The sequence below is a fragment of the Callospermophilus lateralis genome, chromosome 9, assembly GCF_048772815.1.
Source record: "Callospermophilus lateralis isolate mCalLat2 chromosome 9, mCalLat2.hap1, whole genome shotgun sequence".
Lineage (NCBI taxonomy): Eukaryota > Metazoa > Chordata > Mammalia > Rodentia > Sciuridae > Callospermophilus > Callospermophilus lateralis.
Genome location: NC_135313.1, coordinates 7,918,090 through 7,936,995, shown reverse-complemented (window position 1 = coordinate 7,936,995; position 18,906 = coordinate 7,918,090). Strand labels below are relative to the sequence as shown.

Here is an 18,906-nt window from a genome sequence, read left to right as displayed (position 1 = left end):
CAAACTTCTTTGAAAACCAAGTCCCATGACAATCATTCTATATTTGAGGTTCAGAGTGTTTCTCTTTGGTCAAACAGTCTCGGGGCTGGGGTTATGGCTCAGTGGTAGAGTGCTTGCCTAGTATGCACGAGGCACTGGGTTCAATCCTCAGCATCACATAAATGTAAAATAAAGATATTGTGTCCACCTAAAACTTAATAAATATTTTTAAAAAACCGTCTAGCCATAAATCATCAGTGGGTACATTGTGTTAAGTCTTTGAATCTGGTGACATTTGAATTGTTTTTGTTCTAGTTGATCTGTTACAAGCATACAAGGAGGTTTCATTCATCTAACTAACGGAACAAACATGACTTGCTTGTAGATCCAGGTCTCCATTTACTAAGAGACTCCTTTTCACTCTTCCCAAGAGCCCACCTATCTCAGGTCTTGCTAAATAAATTGCTGAAACTGTGTCCCAATTTCTTTCCTTTTTTTTTTTTTTTTTTTTTTTTTGTATGGAGGATTGAACCCAGGAGCACTTAACTGAGAGCCACATCTCCAGCCCTTTTTATTTTTTGAGACAAGGCCTCAAAAGTTGCTGAGGCTGACTTTGAACTTGCAATCCTCCTGCCTTGGCTTCCCAAATGGTTGGGACTACAGGTGTGCTTCACCATGCCCACTTAGTTTGCTAATATTTTAAAGGTATTTTTGTTTATATTCGTGAGGAATATTGGTCCTTTTTTCTTGTCCTTATCATATTTTGGAATCAGCGCTCATAAAACCAATTGGAATGTGTTCTCTCCTCTATTTTCTGAAATAGTTTTTGTAAGATTGTTATTATTTCTTACTTAAACATTCGATAGAATTCACTCATAAAGCTTCTGGCTCCAGAGTTGTCTTTTTTTTTTTTTTTTTTTTTTTTTTTTAAGGAGGGTACCAGGGATCTAACCTAGGGCCTTACACATGCTAGCAAGTGCTGGACCACTGAGCTATCTATCCCCAGGTTTTAAAGTATGAATTAAACCATGAATCCCATTCAGTTGGGAATTTCATCAGTATATGCAGTGTTATTCAGATTTTCCATTTCTTCTATTTTGCTGATTTGGGGTTTTTGTTTGTTTTGTACTAGGGATTGAACCCAGGGGCACTTAAGTACTGATCCACATTCCAACCCTTTTTGTATTTTATTTAGAGACACGATTTCACAGCTGAGACTGGCTTTGAACTCATGATCCTCCTGCCTCAGCCTTGTGAGCTGCTGGGATTACAGGCATGTGCTACCACACCCCACTCATTTCTTCTTGTGTCAGTTTTAAATTGCTCATTTCAGGTAAGTTATTAAATTTGTTAATGTCCAGGCATGATAGCACATACCTGCAATCCCAGCACCTTAGCAGGCTGAGGTAGGAGAATCACAAGTTCAAGCCAGCCTGGGCAACATAGTGACACTGTGTCTCAAAATAGAACTGGAGGTGTAGTTCAGTGGTAGAGCACCACTTAGTTCAATCCCCCGTACCATACATAAAGTTATTCATGATATTTTTCTCATATTTAACATCTGTGGCATCTTTTATTTCTAAAATAGTTACTTTTACTTCAATCTTGCTAAGGAATGATCTATTATATTAATCTTTGTGGTCCTTTTTATTTAATACTGGGAATTAAACCCAGGGCCTCATGCATGCTAGGCAGGTGTTCTACCACAGAGTTACAACCCCAGCCCTCCTTATAGTTCTTTCAATGAACCAACTTTTGCCTTGACTTTTTAAAAATATATAAATATTTTTAATTGTATGTGGACACCATACCTTTATTTTTTATTTATTCTTATGTGGTATTGAGGATTGAACCCAGTGCCTCAGACACACTAGTCGTGCGCTTTACCACTGAGCCACAACACAACCCCAGTCCCTTGCCTTGCTTTTTAATATCAATTTTCATCCCTTTATTATTTCCTTATTTTCTTTTACCTCCTTAAACTGGTAACTTAAATCATTATTTTTTTTCTCAAACATTTTAAGTTATACATTTCTAAGGATAACTTCACCTGTGCCTCAAAATGCTTTCATTTTCATTTTGAAATATCTAATTTCTCATGATTTTTATTTTTAGGTTTGGACAGAAGGAATGAGAATTAGTAGAAATGAGACTGTTAGGGAAAGAAAAAGAAACTCTAACTTTAAAGCTAAGAAGTACAATGAACATCCTTATTTTTACTCTCATGCCTCCAGGACTGAATTTTTAAAAGACCCATGAATCTTAGAGAGTACTGTGAATATAATTAATTCCTAAATACATTGCCAGCCTTCACAACATATATATATATTTTTTAATTTGGCACTAGGGATTGAACCCAGGGGTACTCTACCACTGACTGAAACCCCCCAGTCCTTTCTTATTTTTCATTTTGAGACAGGGTCTCACCAAGTTATCCAGGCTGGCCTTAAACTTGTGATCCTCCTCTGACTGACACCCCCCAGTCCTTTCTTATTTTTCATTTTGAGACAGGGTCTCACCAAGTTATCCAGGCTGGCCTTGAACTTGTGATCCTCCTGCCTCAGCCCTCTGAGTCGCTGGGATTATAGGCATGTGCTACCACACCTAGCTCACAATGTATTTTTGGATTAAATAAAGCCAAGGGGAAAATATCATTAGAGACCTATGATTTTGTACATTTCAAATGCTATCCACTGGGCTGGGGATACAGCTCAGTGGCAGAGCACTTCCATAGCATGTGAGTTGCTAAATTCAATTCCCAGTAATACAGAAACAAACCAAATACTATAATCTACATAGCATCATTCTAACAATCCTGAAAAGAACCAAATCACCAGGACCCATCCTATGCTCTAAAATTCGACATCCCTCCATATATCTTATGCTGGTGAACTTTGTGTTCATAAAGTTTCCTTTAAAAGTAGAGACTAGAAGCAGGAAGTGAAGGGAGGGCTCCCCAGGAGGAAGCTGACTAGGAAAGTTCTGTTCCCAAAGGCCTTGGCTGCTGAGACATGGAGGTGGCCAGTGGAGGCAGAAGATGGGGAACGACTAAGTGTGGAACTACAGAGTGAGGTGAAAGAAATTTACGACCCAGAACTTGGAGCAGAGATCCTGGTTTGTGGGGAAGACTTGAACCATCTCCACCAAGACAGAGGACCTGGAAGCCATGTTGGAGCACTTTTAAGTCCACATCTCAGAAGGTGGCTACAAGTTCTTGTGGCAGAATGTGAACCTGTGTGGTTGCTCATCTTCATCCTCTTCAGTTCTGGCACCAGCTACCGCTGCTTGTGCAGCCCCTCTCCTGCCTCTTCTTTCCCCAAGGTCCCTCTGCCACCTCAGGTGCACATTGATGCCTGGAAAGGAGAGAGCTGGGCTGGTTCATAGAGTGAGCTGGAGAAACCCTAAGAGGGCCCTGCATGAGGCTAGTGGGTAGTGAAGACTTTTCAATGTCAAAAACAAAGTAAAATGAGAGCCAAAGCCTGACATGGTGGTGCCTTATTCCCAACAACTTGGAAGGAGGAGAGAGGAGGATCACAAGTTTGAGGCCAGCTTGGGCAACTTATCAAGATTCTGTCTTAAAACAAAAATGAAAAGTGATAGGGATGTAACTCAGTGGTAAAGCAACCTTGGGTTCAATCCTAAGTATAACAAAAATAAAGAAGTCCAAGATCTGGGGCTGGGGATGTGGCTCAAGCGGTAGCATGCTCGCCTGGCATGCATGCGGCCCGGGTTCGATCCTCAGCACCACATACAAACAAAGATGTTGTGTCTGCCGAAAACTAAAACATAAATATTAAAAAAAAAAAAAAAAAAGTCCAAGATCCCAAAAGTGCATCTCACTCTTGAGATAGCCCACACTCTGTCCCTTGAAGTGAGTATTCCTTGCTTTCCTAAATAAATCTCCGGGAGTCCCTGAAATTCTTTTCTGTGATGTACATCAAGAATCTAAGAGTTAGCTGGGCAGGGTGGCACACACCTGTAATCCTAGAGGCCAGACTCAGCAACTTAACTTTTTTTGAGACCTTATCTCAAAAAAAACAAAGGGCTAGGATTGTGACTTGGTGGCAAAGCACCCCAGGGTTCAATCCCCAGTAACAATGATACATAAAAAAATCCCTAAATATTTATACATTAAATATACATCTGAAAACTGCTTCTAAACTCATCAAAATGTCACCGGATAAGAATCCAGGGAGGTCCTCCAGAAGAAAGAAGGGGATCTCAAACTTTTTTTTTTTTTTTTTTTTGGTATTGGGGATTGAACCCAGAGGTGCTCAACCACTGAGCCATGTCCCCAACACACTCATTTTTGGTGGGGAAGAGGGGTACCAGGGTTTGAGCTCAGGGGCACTTGCTCACTGAGCCACATCTCCAGCCCTATTTTGTATTTTATTTAGAGTCAGGGTCTCGCTGAGTTGCTTAGGCTGGCTTTGAACTTGCCATCTTCCTGCCTCAGCCTCTAAGGCCTCAGACATGCACCACCTACCAGGCCTGGCTGTTTTTTTGTTGTTTTGTTTTTTAATTTCATAGCCCATCCTTACTTCTATTTCTCAGAATTTGTTGGTGTTGGTATTCTGAATAAAAGGCAACAAAACTTAACTGGTAATTTATTAAGAACTGACTTAGCTATATGCATGGTGACTCAATTTGGAATTCTGGCTCAGTAGCAAGGAACTGACTAACAAAGTTTCTCAGTGGCCTCATCTTTAAATGATTCTGTAACACCTTCACCATGAATTTTTTTTTCCTGCACCCAAGAGAGTACTTTCACCTGAGATTTTTCTTTGTGCCTAATTAAGCCAGTACACATCTTCAACACGAAGGAATCCCGCATGATAGCCACGCAGGATAATTCTAATTCCATAATCACCACCTCTGGTCCCACGGGGGACTTTCCAGTATCTTTAAAAGGCCTGGCTTCCTGACTTGTTCCTTAATGAGAGCAAACAGGGTGAGGAATAGGAGTGTAAGGAACCAAGCCCTGCAGCACTACAGGGCATTTTATCAGAGCTGAATTTCCTTGAGGTATTCTGTGGCCAGTACTTGGTGACTGTTCATGTGCAATTGAAAAGAATGTGTCTTCTTCAGCTGAGGTCTAATTGACCAGCGTTCTTAAAATTCATCTATATTGTTACTGCTATTTGTCTACATGCATGCAATCACGTTGTGACTTTGGAGACTGTGGAAAGATTACAAGCTCAAGGCCAGTTTCTGCAACTTAGTGAAGCTGGGCATGTGGCTCAGGGTTAGATCACCCCTGGGGTCCAACCCAATACCCCCAAGGTGGGGGGCAATAAGTTCCTTTGCATGTTAATAGGCCCTTGTTTCCATTTTTTTTTTTTTTTTTTTTTTTTTTTTGGTGGGACAGTACTGGGGATTTAACTCAGGGGCACTTCACCACTAAGCTACATCTCTAGTCCTATTTTATTTAGAGATAGGGTTTTGCGGAGTTGCTTAGTGCCTCACTTTTGCTGAGGCTAGCTTTGAACCTCATTCTCCTGCCTCAGCCTCCAGAGCCTCCGGGATTACAGGTGTGTGACACTGTGCCTGGCTTAATTTTGAACAATTCAGTTGTGCTGAGGTGTTTTTTTCTTGCATCTGCAGGTAGTTTGTCAAATTGATAAATTCCTTAGCCATCCATGTGCAAAAAATTTCCTTCATTAGACTCAACTACACAACTTGTCATTGAGACTCGGTTCACTTTTTTTCCCCCAATCTCTTTTTTGAATTTCAGTTGACAAGCTGTTGATCCACCTTCTAGTTCACCAATTCTACACCCTTCTAGTAAGTTTTTCAATTATTTCACTTCACAGTTTTAGAATTTATTTGGTTTTTAATTCCCGCATCTCTAGAAATTCCTTGTCAAGACTTTTTCCTGAAAATTCCTTTACATTATTTATAACCACTAAATTTCTTCTTGTAGTGCTAGGGATTGAATGCAGAGATGCTCTACCACTGAACTGCATCTCCAGGGGTCCCCCTTTTTGGAACAAGGTCTTGCCAAGATGCCCACAAACTTGTGATTCTCTTGTTCTAACCTCCCTAGTAACTGGGATTACAGGCACGAGTCACCTGTCAGTCCTTGTGTGCAAATTTCAACGTTTGACCTTGTTTTCCTACTGTTATGACTAAAATTAGACACACATTTTTATTCAACTAGACTTGTCTTCCTGTGTCAACAGGCAATTTTATCACGGGGTGGGAGGTGGAGGGTTCTTTTAGGCTTGCTAGGGCAAGCCCACTTTGCCCTTAATCTTTAAACCTGGGTTGTGGTTCTTTCTTCTAAAGTACAGTCAGTCCCCTTAAGTGAGAAGCTTGGTGTCCAAGTCCCTCCAACTGGACAGCAGAGCATAGCAGGTCCACATTGAGGGATCAGCAATGAGTGGCCCTTGTGTCATTTCATTCCTCCATTGGCTCACCTATTAAAAGGTTAATTCAACTGGATGCAGTGGAATACACCTGTAATCTCAGCTACTTGGGAGACCAAGGCAGGCAAATCAGAAGTCCCAGGGCAGTCAGAGCAATTTAGTGACCCCCTGATTTCAAATAGGCTGGGATGTAACTAACTGGAAAAGCTTCTTGGGTTTGTAGGAAAGACGAGAAAGGAAAAACGTTCTAATTCTTGGGGATTTGTTCTTTGCCATCCTCCTCACTTGGCCCTGTTACAGAGCTACCCGACTAGTGTTTGCATTACTTTTAAGGTTTGAGGCATTTTAGGAAGGATGATGTAGGTCAGATGCTTAGGGGACAAGATGTACTGTTGGATTTGGCAGCCTCTAGTCACTGGCACCTTTAGCACAAAATGAAGAGGGAATAACAAAAGCCATACTGATGGAGGATAGAGCATGGTCCAACTAGGGAGAGCAGGAGGGTCAGAGTACTATTTTGGAGTTAAGATATCCACTAGGCTAAAGCCAGATAGATGGTCTCCCACATTACCTCTGAACACTTCCCAGGAGCTTCCTTGGACTTGCACTGCCACCTGCTGGAAGCTGACAAAAGTGGTGACAACCATTTGCTGAAGGGAACTGACAGCTTTTCTAAAATGGCAGCAAACCCCACCAAATTGAAAACCAGACAGATACCCAGGGGGCCAGGTTGCAGGACTCTGATGCCTAACTGCAAACCCTGGCATTTTTTTGGCCTTGCAGGATAATCATCCTCTATCTTCATCCCACAGTGAAGTAGCACAATTTCTGTCTATTACTTATGGAATGGGATAAATCGTACATAGAAGATTCCTGCCTATGTCTCCGTCTTAGGGTCTGATATAAACCCAACATAAACTGCAGTCAGCAACTGAGTTGTTAGTAGCAACCTCAGTAGTTCGGACATGTAAAATCCTTAAAAGGCAAGCCATCACAATGGAAGCTATGTTTCTCTGGACAACTGGGCTACTAGCAAGATCAAATTCAAGCCTTCCCTTCTCCATAGCAAAGGAACCCACCAAAACCCCACTCACAAGCCAGTTTTACAAATATTTCTCTGGAGCTGGGGATATGGCTTAGTTGGCAGAATGCTTGCCTTGCATGCCTAACTTATGGGGTGTTTTCTAAAAGGGCACTTTGGTCAGACTTATGCATTGCCACTGGAGTTAGTTAAGTTCACACAGCTGCACACCACCTTCCTTGATATAGAACACATCACTTTGCAAGAACTGGAACAAGACTAACAAGTGGTGGGTGATAAACATTTCCGTATCCCAACAGTGGGGGAAAAAAAAAAAATCAAGATCAAGGCAAAACCCCAACCAGTCATTTGTATTATTCAGGTTGCCTTCTGAATTGTAACATTCCCCACAATGTCCCATTTCATTGAGTTGGTATTTTAATGGGCTGATCAAGTTTTTGGACGTGGCTGCCTTGGTTTGCATTAAATCTGTCACAATGCTCACCATCCCTTGACCTGGCATGGCTTCTGACTTCAACTAAAAGCAGAAATGGGTTGGGGTGCAGTGGTGAACACCTGTAACCCCAAGTAGTGAGAAGGCTGAGGCAGCAAAATTGTTAGTCTGTGGCCAACCTAGGCAACATAGCAAGACCCTGTCTTTCAGCTGGGGAGAGAAGCAAACAGGAGGAGGCAGTAAGTGCTTACTTAAAGCAGTGCCTGAGCAATGTGCATAATGCCAGAATGAGAGTTTTTTTAGTGTATTATGTTGGCAGTGTTTGTTCCACCCTCAGTTCTGAAGTTTCTACTGGCTCACTCAGTTACTGCCAAATCCAGAACTGATGATCTCAACTGCTGATCCTAGGAGATCTAACCAATGAATGTACTCTTATGCCTCTTTCCAAAGAACTTACTCAGGACATGATACTCCAGCCTAGTACAATTGGAAGAAGCCAGTCTTGGAATAAACTACCTCACCCATCTCCGCAGCTGTGATACTTGAAAGCAATATATTGATCATTCAATATCAGGTATGGTGGTTCTGAGCAATACAGAGCCTTTGTTGCTAGGCTCTTCAGTGACATTTCACAAGAAATATGATTTTAGTAAGTATAAGTCTGGCACCAGAGTTTAGGACTTTTAATTTGTCCTAAAGTCACTGAAGCAAAAATCATAAAACATTCTGCTTTCCTTTATACCCCCCAACGCAAACAAAACAAAACAAAAACTATTTGTAGGAAAAAAACAGTTTTGTACATGGGATGAAACAATATAAATTCAAAACTTACAGATAAGGGTTAGCTCTATCACTCATCTCTTTAAAAAGTTTATATGAACATCCAGTCAAAACCAACAGGGTATCTCCTTTGAAATGTCATCTATACGGATTTCCGAGTAGACCACGGGACTGTATACCATCTTGGAATGTCCTCAGAAGGCTCTGTCATTGAACAGGTAACAGAGTTAAAAACCCCAGAGTCCTTTCTTTCAAATGGAAGAGGGAAAGACAGGGACAGAAGAAACTATTCAAACTTCGTCTTCTTTCCTTGTGGCTTGTGGTCTCCTCCTCCCCCTCTGCCTCCTCGGAAGCCTCCTCGCCCTGCAGGAATGCAAAACATCATGAAAGGATGGTGCAAAAATGCCCAAAGTGACCAGAAACTGAATATAGCACAGGCTCAGCAGTCTGTGGGCTATGTGAAGGACCAATTTTTACCTCCAAAGCCTCCCCGGCCTCTGCCGCCGAATCCACCTCTGCCTCCTCGGCCACCACCTCGGCCTCCAAAGCCTCCTCTGCCTCCACCACGACCCCCAAAGCCACCTTCCCCTTTAGGCTTGGCCCAGTCCAAGGTAACTTTGTTTCCATCAATTTCACCATCTTCCATGGCCTCTTTGGCAGCTTTGGCATCTTCTTCACTGTTGAAGTCTACAAAACCAAACCTAAAACACCAAATGAAATTACCCATTATAAAGGAAGTACATACTAATAAGTTAACTCCACATGTCACCCCACAGAAAGTAGCCTTGTTCAACTGAGAAAAGATCTGAGTGACAGATCATCCCTGCAGAAAATCCTAATTTGCCAGTTTAAATCCTAAAATGTTTGTCTCACAGAACAACCAAATACACACCTCAGTAGATACAGAAGGTAAAGTAATGCTGTTCTGTGAAATGTCTCTTCTTCTCGTGCGAATCCATAAACTGCCACCAGTTGACAGAAAGGAGCTCAATGAGAAGATACATCAGAACTAAATTCTCCACCCAGCACATCAATATGAACAGAAGCAATGCTGCCCATTTCCCATGCCTTACCCTTTGGAGGATCCAGTTTCCCGGTCAGTGACTATCCTTGCACGAACAGAACCGTCAAATGATTCTTTTAAGGTTTCTTCGGTGGTATCTTCAGACAGGCCTTTGACAAACAGAGTTTTTGATGGCTCTGTGGGAGAAAAATAAATTGTGTATTCTATTTTAAGTCACATTCTATGACAGTAATTTTGTGCAACGTCCAGTGTGCTTTAGTACAAAAGCAGTTAAAAGCAACTTAGCCAACTAATGCTTAATTTAAGGCTCCTATCAACAGCCATAAAGTCTATTTTGTATTACCTACGGACAGTCAAGTTTCTGCCTCAGGTCTCAAAGAAAACAAAAGCAAACTGAACAAGTGTGTACTGCCCACCAGATAGAGGAGTCAGTCAACCAAAGGCAAATTTGTTGTTCTGAGTTGACATAGCTGGATCAGAACTTGACTATCTAGAGGAATTTTCTTGATATTTCATCAATTATTTCTCAGGTAATCAGTCATCATATCCAGCTATCACTCAGTGATAAAAGAAAAATAGGATCATCTCAAGATTCGTAGAAAAAGTAAAAAAAAGGCATTAAGTTCATGCAGAGCACCAAGGAAGATACCATTCCCCAGCCATACCACCTGGCCAATGGGACTTACGGCTTCTTGCATTAGGTGATCCCCTGGGTCCTTGCAACTCCAGCCTGATTGCTCTCCCCTCAATTTCCCTTTTATTACAGGAATTTAAAGCTTCTTTTGCATCTTCAAACGAAGCAAACTCTATAAATGCATACCTGGGGATGGACAGCCAATACTTAGCAAGTTAGAAAACACATGGTTTTTCTACTATTAGACAATGCCCCAGGCCTTTTCCCTCAAGCAGGCACTTCATTTTACAGTCATTTGTGCAGCTAAAACCATTCCACTGCTCTGCTGACAAGATGGCTTACCTTTATTTTATCTTGTTTATTTTTATGTGGTGCTGAGGATCAAACCCAGAGTCTCATGCTTGCGAAGCAAGTGCTCTACCACTGAGCTATAGCCCCAACCACCTTTATTTTAGATCTAAAGACACTCTTACAGCTCACTCCTGACAACCAACATACGTATTTCCTTTGTAGTGCTGGGGACCAAATTCAGGGACTCATGTGTTCTAGACAAATGCTATAACCCGAGCTACAACCCCAGGCCCCAAGACTAACATAAAGACATTTTACCCTTTAGATTTGCCATTTTGGTTCTGGGGCACTTTGATAAAAGTTGCCTTCTCAAATACTTCCTGAAGAGTTTCTTCTGTCGCATTGTAAGAAAGGTTGCTTAAAACCAGAGTTTTTGATTCACCTGCAAATAGAGATGTCATTCTTAAAAATGAAAGTGGTTCCCAGCTACAATTACAGGTAAAATAGCATCCAGTTCCTGAGGACCAACACTTAAGAATGAACGTACCAAGGCTGATGCTAGTGAAAGCCTAATTCTGTCATTCAGGATACTGAGCAGTCATTTTATATTGGTAATGCCCTGCTCTAGTATATTCTTTTTTATTTTTTTAATATTTTTTAGTTGTTGATGAACCTTTATTTGTATGTGGTGCTGAGAAGAACCCAATGCCACACATGCTAGGCAAGCGCTCTTCCACTGAGCTACAACCTCAGCCCTCTAAGTACAGTCTTTAATATTTCATATCTTCATAAAACAGTGATATTTTTATAATATATAGGCTGAAGTTACTTAAAACACAAAACATAACAAAAGAAGCTAGACTGGCCTACCATTTTTCAATAGAAAAATATTTCAGAGCTCAGTAGTTTAATTTGCTGGATCTTCACCCTCCTTGATTATACAATAATTATAAATTTATTAGGAGATACAAATGATTTTCCACCCTTAATTCTATAATAAACCCATAGATTCTTACCACTCCAATTGTTATTCTTTCCACCTCTGTAGTCTTGATTTTGACCTTTCTCTCCAGTGTAGTAGAGGGATACAGATCGACCATCAATTTCTGTTCCCTGCTTTTCTTCAAAGGTTTTCTCTGCATCAGCTTCTGTCTTAAATTCAATATAAGCAATCCTGCAAGGATTATTGAATGGGGAGAACATTAACATTTTTTGCCCTCAACAACACAGACTTTCCTTCAGTTCTGAGCAGTAATGTCAAGTTACAGGAAACACATTAAAGGTTAGGGTTATGGCTCTGTGGTAAAGCACTTGCCTAGTATGCGTGAGACACTGGGTTTGATCCTCACCACCACGTAAAAAAATAAAGATATTGTGTCCACCTAAAGCTAAAAAATAAATATTAAAAAAAAGGTATTGTGTCCATCTACAACTAAAAAAACCCCACACATTAAGGTGATTATTGTGCAAATATGAAAGCATACACAAAATTGCAACGGATGCTGATGTACATAGGACCACTGTCACATGCAGCCCATATGCTCTTGAGGACTTCAATGCTCAGGACCATACCAATGTTGATGGAAGTGATGCATGTCTTAATCTGGACTATGATTATGTGGCACGAATGCTCTTAATACAGAATTATAAGGTAGGAGCACTTCTTACTCCTTCATATGTACATTATCTCATCTTTGAAAACTGTTACAAATTAAGTATGTTATTGCTATTTTATAAGCAGGAAACTGAGCCACATTTATAGGTTAAGCTTGCTCAAGATCACCCACCTACAAAACTGGACTATGATTTGTGTCATTAAGCAGGGAAGTGTCTTCTTTTTGGTACTGGGGATTGAACACAGGGAAGCTTAGCCACTAAGCCACATCCCCATCCATTTTTTATATTTTATTTAGAGATAGGGTCTTGCTGAGTTGCTCAGGACCTCGCTAAATTGCTGAGGTTGGCTTTGAACTCATGATCCTCCTGCCTCAGCCTCCTGAGTTGCTAGGATTGCAGGTGTGCACCACTGCACCCAGCTGAATGTCTTAATAAAAACACAAAACTTTTAACATTCTAAGAGACACAAAACATACCCTTTACTCTTCCCATCCTTGCTGACTAATCTGATCTCCATGGCATCTTCAAACACTTCTTTTAATTCATCCTGAGTGACTTTGTAGGGAAGGTTTTTGGCCAAAAGTGTTCTTGCATCTCGGTCTACATTTAAAAAGAAACCATAAAAATGAACCATGGTATGACCTGACAGATCAGAGGAGAAAACAAAACAAAACAAAAATAACACTAACAGCACAATTGCATACAAGAAACTCAGATGACATTGTAAAAGGTACTGTTCTAAGTATGGATGTACATCTGTGGCAAAGTACAAATACCTCCATGCTGTCACAGCTGACAACTATCTACACTAAAATATTTAGAATACTAAATCTAGTATTTTTAATATTTTTTAGTTGTTAGGGTAGATGCTCACTTCTTATAACTAAAATTTATGAACACACAATCTATAAGATGTCCAATCTATACGGAAAAAGCAAAGGACATAAAGAAAATTAATAGGAACGCATTATAATTTAAGAAAGGCCCTTTATAATTATTGATATATTGGCACAGTAGGAAATACATCTGACCTTATAAGTCAGTCAAAATTCAAGGGCACCAAAAATTACCTTCAGACTATGTGTAAAAGTATACATGAAACGTTAAGTTAATCTTGTGTTTAAGACTCACATTCCACCCACCCAGAACACAACCCCTTCCCCATTCCAAAATATTTCTGGGTCCCAAGTATTTCAGACATCACAAGTTCACTCTGCATATAATTCTTTTCTGAGTAACACTGTTCAGGCTTGCCTAAGTCAAGAATGCTTAACAACAAAGGTAGTGCCACACGCACTGCTGTCAACAATCAACACATTTATTTCTCATATTAGGTAGAATTTACGAGAAAAGGTTTTAAAAAAAAAACAAACTAAAAGTCTATTTCTTGAATTTACATTTGACTTCCTAGACACATTTGGATAATATAATCTCCAACACCTCACATACCTTTCTTACTGTCTTTTCCTTTTGGTTTCTCTAGTTTAATTTCATTGCCAAAAAGTTTTAAACCAGTGAGTTCCAAGGCTTTTTCCAGATCTTCAGCAGATTCAAAATCCACATAGCCAAACTTCCTTTTAAAGCAAACAATAAAATTACAAGTGATGAGAGCAAAAAATAAAAAACAGACAATCTGTACACATACGAATACCAGCAACATTATAGATAAAGCACCTACAGTGTTAATAAAGTTATGGCTCTGCAAATTTCAGCTAAAAAACAAGATTTAAATACCAATATTTAATAATGCAATCCACCTTTCATGTCTTCCTGTAGGTCACACTTATTTGTTATAACATAGTAATAGCTGACAAAGCAAGTGTTAAAGTGTTAAAACACTTAGTGTGGAGGTCTAACAATTTAGGCATTTCCAAGAATGTAAACATCACATTTCCAAAACTATTCTTAAAAATTATTTTATAGCTGGGCGTGGTGGTGCATGCCTGTAATCCCAGTGGCTCGGGAGGCTGAGATAGGAGCATCACAAGTTCAAAGCCAGCCTCAGCAACTTAGCGAGACCCTGTCTCTAAACAAAATACAAAAAAGGGAAGTGGATGTGGTTCAGTGGTTGAACACCCCTGGGTTCAATACTCAATATCAAAAAAAAATTTAAAAATAAAGAACTGGAGATATAGTGCAGTGGTACATTATCCTAAGCTCAACCCCTAGAACTATAATAAATGAATTAATTTCAAAAATTTTAAAAAGAATTTATGACTCATTATGTAGATTATTTTTATTATTATGTAGATTAGTTATTATTATGTCAATTATGTAGGTTTCAAAATTGGGGGTTCTGTAATTTGATAATCTAATGGTTCAGTTCATTAATGTATAATCTATAAGATATTTTTGGATGCCAGGCTAGGGTAACTGGGAAAAAGCACTTGCAGATTCGCATGTAACAGTGTGGCATTTACCTAGTTGTTCCAATTCTGACATCCACAGCAGCCAGATCATTTTTCGCAAAAAGTTCACTGATACCAATTTTTAGTTCAAGGGCAGATTTGTTAGAATTCAGGTTTCCAACGAAGAGATTAAAAGATGTAGTTGGTTCTGTGCCTATACAGAAAGTGAACTCTTATTATTAGACTACAAAGCCCGGTACAAATCAAGTTCCAGCACAAAAACTTCTACACATAGCACATCAGTATACTGCAAGCTAACATCAGGTGTTTCAGTATTAAGTCCCTTTATAGTTCATCATTTGTGCTATTACTAATTTATCTTACCCGCCTCCCTCCTCATTTGGTCGATTACCTTCTACTTTCTGTTTCTTTGCTTCAGGGGCTGCCTTCTGTTTGGCCATTTCCTTCTTTCGTTTTCCGGGTGCTTCTTTGACAGGCTCTGGAACAACATGCCACATATACTTAAGTACTTTCTTTAAACACAGCTCAGGTCAATATACTTCAGAACCTAATTTGATTACCTTCTTCCTCCTCCTCCTCCTCTTCGTCATCCTCTTCATCATCATCTTCATCCTCCTCGTCCTCATCCTCATCATCTTCATCTTCATCTTCATCTTCCTCCTCCTCAGCCATGCCCTTGTGTTTTACTGGATCGGCTTTTGAAGCAGTTTTCTTTCCTTTGGCTGGTGTGATCTCCATAGGTTCTTCTTCTTCAGAGTCTGAAAGAGAAGCCAGCCACCATGTCAGAAACTCTGGAAACCTCCCCAAACCAACATGAGTTTGGAAAAGCTAAAGAAAAGGAAATACAACCTTGCCACCATGCTTAATTAAGCTCCATCAAGGTATCTTGCAACAGAGCCCCAAAAAACACAAAAAGAACTCACCATCTTCCTCCTCGTCATCCTCATCATCCTCCTCTTCATCCTCCTCCTCCTCGTCGTCATCCTCATCATCCTCGTCCTCTGAGGCAGCAGCTGCTGCTTTCATGACTTCTGGTTCAAATTCATCCTCCTCCTCGTCATCTTCATCCTCCTCATCGTCTTCATCCTCCTCACTGTCACCCTCCTCCTCATCATCACTGTCTTCCTTCTTGGCATTCTTGCCATTTTTTGCCCCCTTGGCTGGGGCAACAGCTCCCTTCTTACCAGGGGCTGCTGCCAATGCTTTGCAAGGAGTGGCTCCCTTCTTGCCAGATGCTGCAACTGCTTTGGCTGGTTTAACTGTCTTCTTGGCTGGAATGGCTGCTGCCTTTTTGCCTGAGGTGACAGCTGCTTTCTTGGCAGGTGAGGCAACTGCCTTTTTTGTCAGGGAAACCACCACCTTCTTCACTGGTGCTGTGGTAGCCGCCTTCTTGCCTTTTTTCTGAGGGACAACAACCTTAAGAATAAATAAAAACACTAAATATTTCCACACATTCAAACAGCCACGGTCTTAAAAATTGTTAGATCTTGGCATTGCCTGTGGTTCAAGACTATACCCATGTTAATCTTTAGTCAGATTATGTGTTATGTCTGGGATGCCAGAGACCTCAATGCCAGGTAAAATACTCAAGCATAAAGAATCCTTCCTAACACTTAAAATATTTTTGAACCAAATGTCTAATTCCTGCATCTTATGCTTTTGAAATCTCAAAACTTATCACTTGTAAAGGTTAATCTAAACCACAGTGAGTGTTTAAGGATTATGGCTAAATACACTTAATCATTCAAAACATTACACCCATTAATTTAATCATTTGGGGCTCCCAGAGTGGGTGGTAGTAATACAGAGCTTAATTAATAAAAAGTTTAATTCTTAAGGCCCGAAATAAAAAATAACAAACTTTACAACCCCTGTAAATTATAGCATAAGTGAGCAAATTATCATTTATCTAGTCTTACAAGATGCTTTTTGTTAGCCGGTAATTTTATCATACTCCCAAAAAAACGTGTGCGGCCCTGGGTTCAATCCTCAGCACCACATAAAAATAAATAATACAATAAAGGTATTGTGTCCATCTACAATGAAAAATATTTTTAAAAATGGAAGCACAACTGTAGGTCAGTTGTCTTTACAGTGAGCAAACTGGCAGAAGAGCTGAAGAGAGCCAACTATTAAGCTATATCTTAAGGAAGATCGTTGCCCTTAATCCAGATACTTAGTGATTGCTTCAAAGTTTATACATAATGGGATAAAGACCAATTATTCTTGCTTGAAGTTTAGGAATCTGGAAAGGTTATCCTTATACATGAATATAACATTCAGGTTAGCCACTTACAGAACAAGAGCTTTTCCTTCATTTTACCATGTGATGCCAAGACAATACATTAAAACTGGAAAGATGTAATGATTTAACATACCACACCACACAAAACCCTGAAGAGGGGACTTGAAAAAGAAGCCCCTCCCAGATACTGTCTCAAATTCAAATACATAACCAAATGACAATATACCAATGAAGAGCTGTTAGCTCCCCAAAATCTTCTATTTGCCAATAGCTTCAGATATCCACCACCACCTGCTTTAACTCTCCGATTTTACACAGTATTTTTTGAGACAGGACCTAAGTTGCCCAGGTTGGCGTCTAGCTCAGGATCCTCCTGCTCTCAGTCTCCTGGGTAGGTGGGATTACAAGTGTGTGCCACTGCATTGGACTTTAACTTTACGCAGTTCTGTATTGAGTTGATAAAATTACCTCTTCTCCACTGCTGTCATCTTCTTCATCTGAAGATTCCTCATCTTCACTATCTTCTTCTACCTCCTTTGGAGGAGGAGCCATTTTCTTAGGGTCACCTTGATTTTTACCGGCCTAGAAATGGCCACAATTAAAATATTACATTTCCATCCACATTTCAAGCCATACTTTTTTTTCTGGTATTGGGGATTGAATCCAGAGGAGCTCTACTTTCGAAGCTATAACCCTGCCCTTCTGTATTTTTTTGAGACAGGGGCTTGTTAGGTTGCTGAGGCTAGCCTCAAACTTGCAATCATCCTGCCCTGGGCCTCCCCAGTCGCTGGCATTACAGGCCTGCGCCACCCGCCCTGCTTCGAGCCATTCCTATTTTATCATGTTCCTCCACAGTAATTCAACCATCTCCTTTCTTAGATTCCGCTTTCTATGCAGCATAAGTTCACAGTGAACATTAATACTAGCAGCACTGCTAGCACCGCACTTTCTCTATCAGGTTTGCAAACAGAAAACCAAACTAAATAAAACCATCATAAATAGGTAAAAAGGCAACCTTAAGAAGTATTTCCTCCCTTTATCTCAGTTAGACCCTTTTGTTTTAAAAAGCCAACTAGTTATGCACAGCCTGTCGGCAGTTCTGGCCCGAATTCAGTGTGAAGATCTTAAAGGCACCTTGGTATATTACAAATCTCCCTTTAACCGAACTTGGTTCTTCTCAAAAACTTCCGTTCCCAGACCAATCGGGACCACGTGGGTGCATCCGCCACGCCACCATGTGCCCGCAGCCCAGCGCCTCCTGGTGCCCACCACGTGCCGGCCCGCCCGGCCCAGGCGGAGAGGTCCGCAGGCCGCCGAGCCTCCCACCGAGGCCAATCCTGCTGTTGCCCGCCCCAGGGCCCCGGCCCCTCCGAAGACTCGGAGCCCCACGCGGAGAGCCCCACGCGGAGAGGCCCACGTGGCGGGCCGCGAGCCGGGACACGTGCGCCAGGAGGCGGGGCCCAGCTCGCTCCGGTCGCAGGAATTCAGCCTCATCCCCACGCGCCGAGACGCTGCGCCCCCTCCCCACACCACACCGAGGCGTTCCGCCGCCAGTCAGCGGCCTCCCGCACCTGCCTAAGCTTTTCACTTCGCCACCCGCTAGTCAAAAGCCGCGAGACCTCCGACCAGTCGCGCGAGACTTCCCGCAGCATGGCGCCCTCGAACGCGCCCGGGACTGCGCGCAGGCCCTCCTCCCCGCGGCGCCGCGCGCGCACGTCCTTCGGAAAACAGGCCTCTAGACGTAGCTGCTCGGACACCAGGCCTCTTACCTTTGCGAGCTTCACCATGATGGCGGGTTATGACGGCGGAGTGTGTGGCGGGCGAGTGGCGCAGATGAACCTAGAGGAACTGAAGCAACGTCGATGGCGGCCCTCGGGTACAGAAGATGCCGGAGCACGTACCCCTAGCTGCCAGCTACAGCTAGAGACTGAGGCGAAAGACTGAGCCTGCCCAGTAATCGCCTCTGGAAAGGCGACGACGGCGCCCCCGTGACTCCGCCTCGACCAACCACCGTTCGCTCCCGTCCTGTGACCCAATCGCGAGCCTCTAACCCTGGACAGCGCGGGGCGGGGCGCCGGCGAAGTGGGCGGGCCGAGGCTGTCAGGGAGGGGGAGAAGCTGGAGG

The 18,906-nt window shown here is 41.8% G+C and overlaps 1 protein-coding gene and 3 non-coding genes across 4 annotated transcripts; all 4 read right to left on the bottom strand.

Annotated features, from left to right (window-relative positions):
• Positions 1–8,489: 8,489 nt before the first annotated feature.
• Positions 8,490–18,740, bottom strand: Ncl (nucleolin). The gene is made up of 14 exons (XM_076865966.2): positions 18,552–18,740; positions 17,251–17,364; positions 15,461–15,953; positions 15,098–15,295; positions 14,929–15,015; positions 14,589–14,730; positions 13,618–13,742; positions 12,645–12,768; positions 11,568–11,725; positions 10,870–10,993; positions 10,313–10,446; positions 9,676–9,802; positions 9,080–9,303; positions 8,490–8,965 (listed from the first exon to the last, which is right to left on the bottom strand). Exons 1-14 carry the CDS (start codon positions 18,567–18,569, stop codon positions 8,889–8,891), a joined length of 2,145 nt encoding a protein of 714 aa, XP_076722081.2. The 5' UTR covers positions 18,570–18,740; the 3' UTR covers positions 8,490–8,888.
• Positions 9,465–9,602, bottom strand: LOC143407695 (small nucleolar RNA SNORA75). Its single transcript, XR_013092434.1, has one exon. It is a non-coding gene; the product is annotated as a small nucleolar RNA SNORA75 (small nucleolar RNA).
• On the bottom strand, positions 10,097–10,176 carry LOC143407702 (small nucleolar RNA SNORD20). Its single transcript, XR_013092439.1, has one exon. It is a non-coding gene; the product is annotated as a small nucleolar RNA SNORD20 (small nucleolar RNA).
• LOC143407701 (small nucleolar RNA SNORD82) lies at positions 14,811–14,882 on the bottom strand. Its single transcript, XR_013092438.1, has one exon. It is a non-coding gene; the product is annotated as a small nucleolar RNA SNORD82 (small nucleolar RNA).
• Positions 18,741–18,906: the final 166 nt, after the last annotated feature.

What these genes read in the sequence shown, in the direction of transcription:
- Ncl (XM_076865966.2), bottom strand. An exon ending in AAGGATGGGAAGAGTAAAGG is followed by an intron (nt 11,726 to 12,644) that starts GTATGTTTTGTG and finishes TAATCCTTGCAG; the next exon opens with GATTGCTTATATTGAATTTA. An exon ending in ATCACCTAATGCAAGAAGCC is followed by an intron (nt 9,803 to 10,312) that starts GTAAGTCCCATT and finishes TTTCTCCCACAG; the next exon opens with AGCCATCAAAAACTCTGTTT.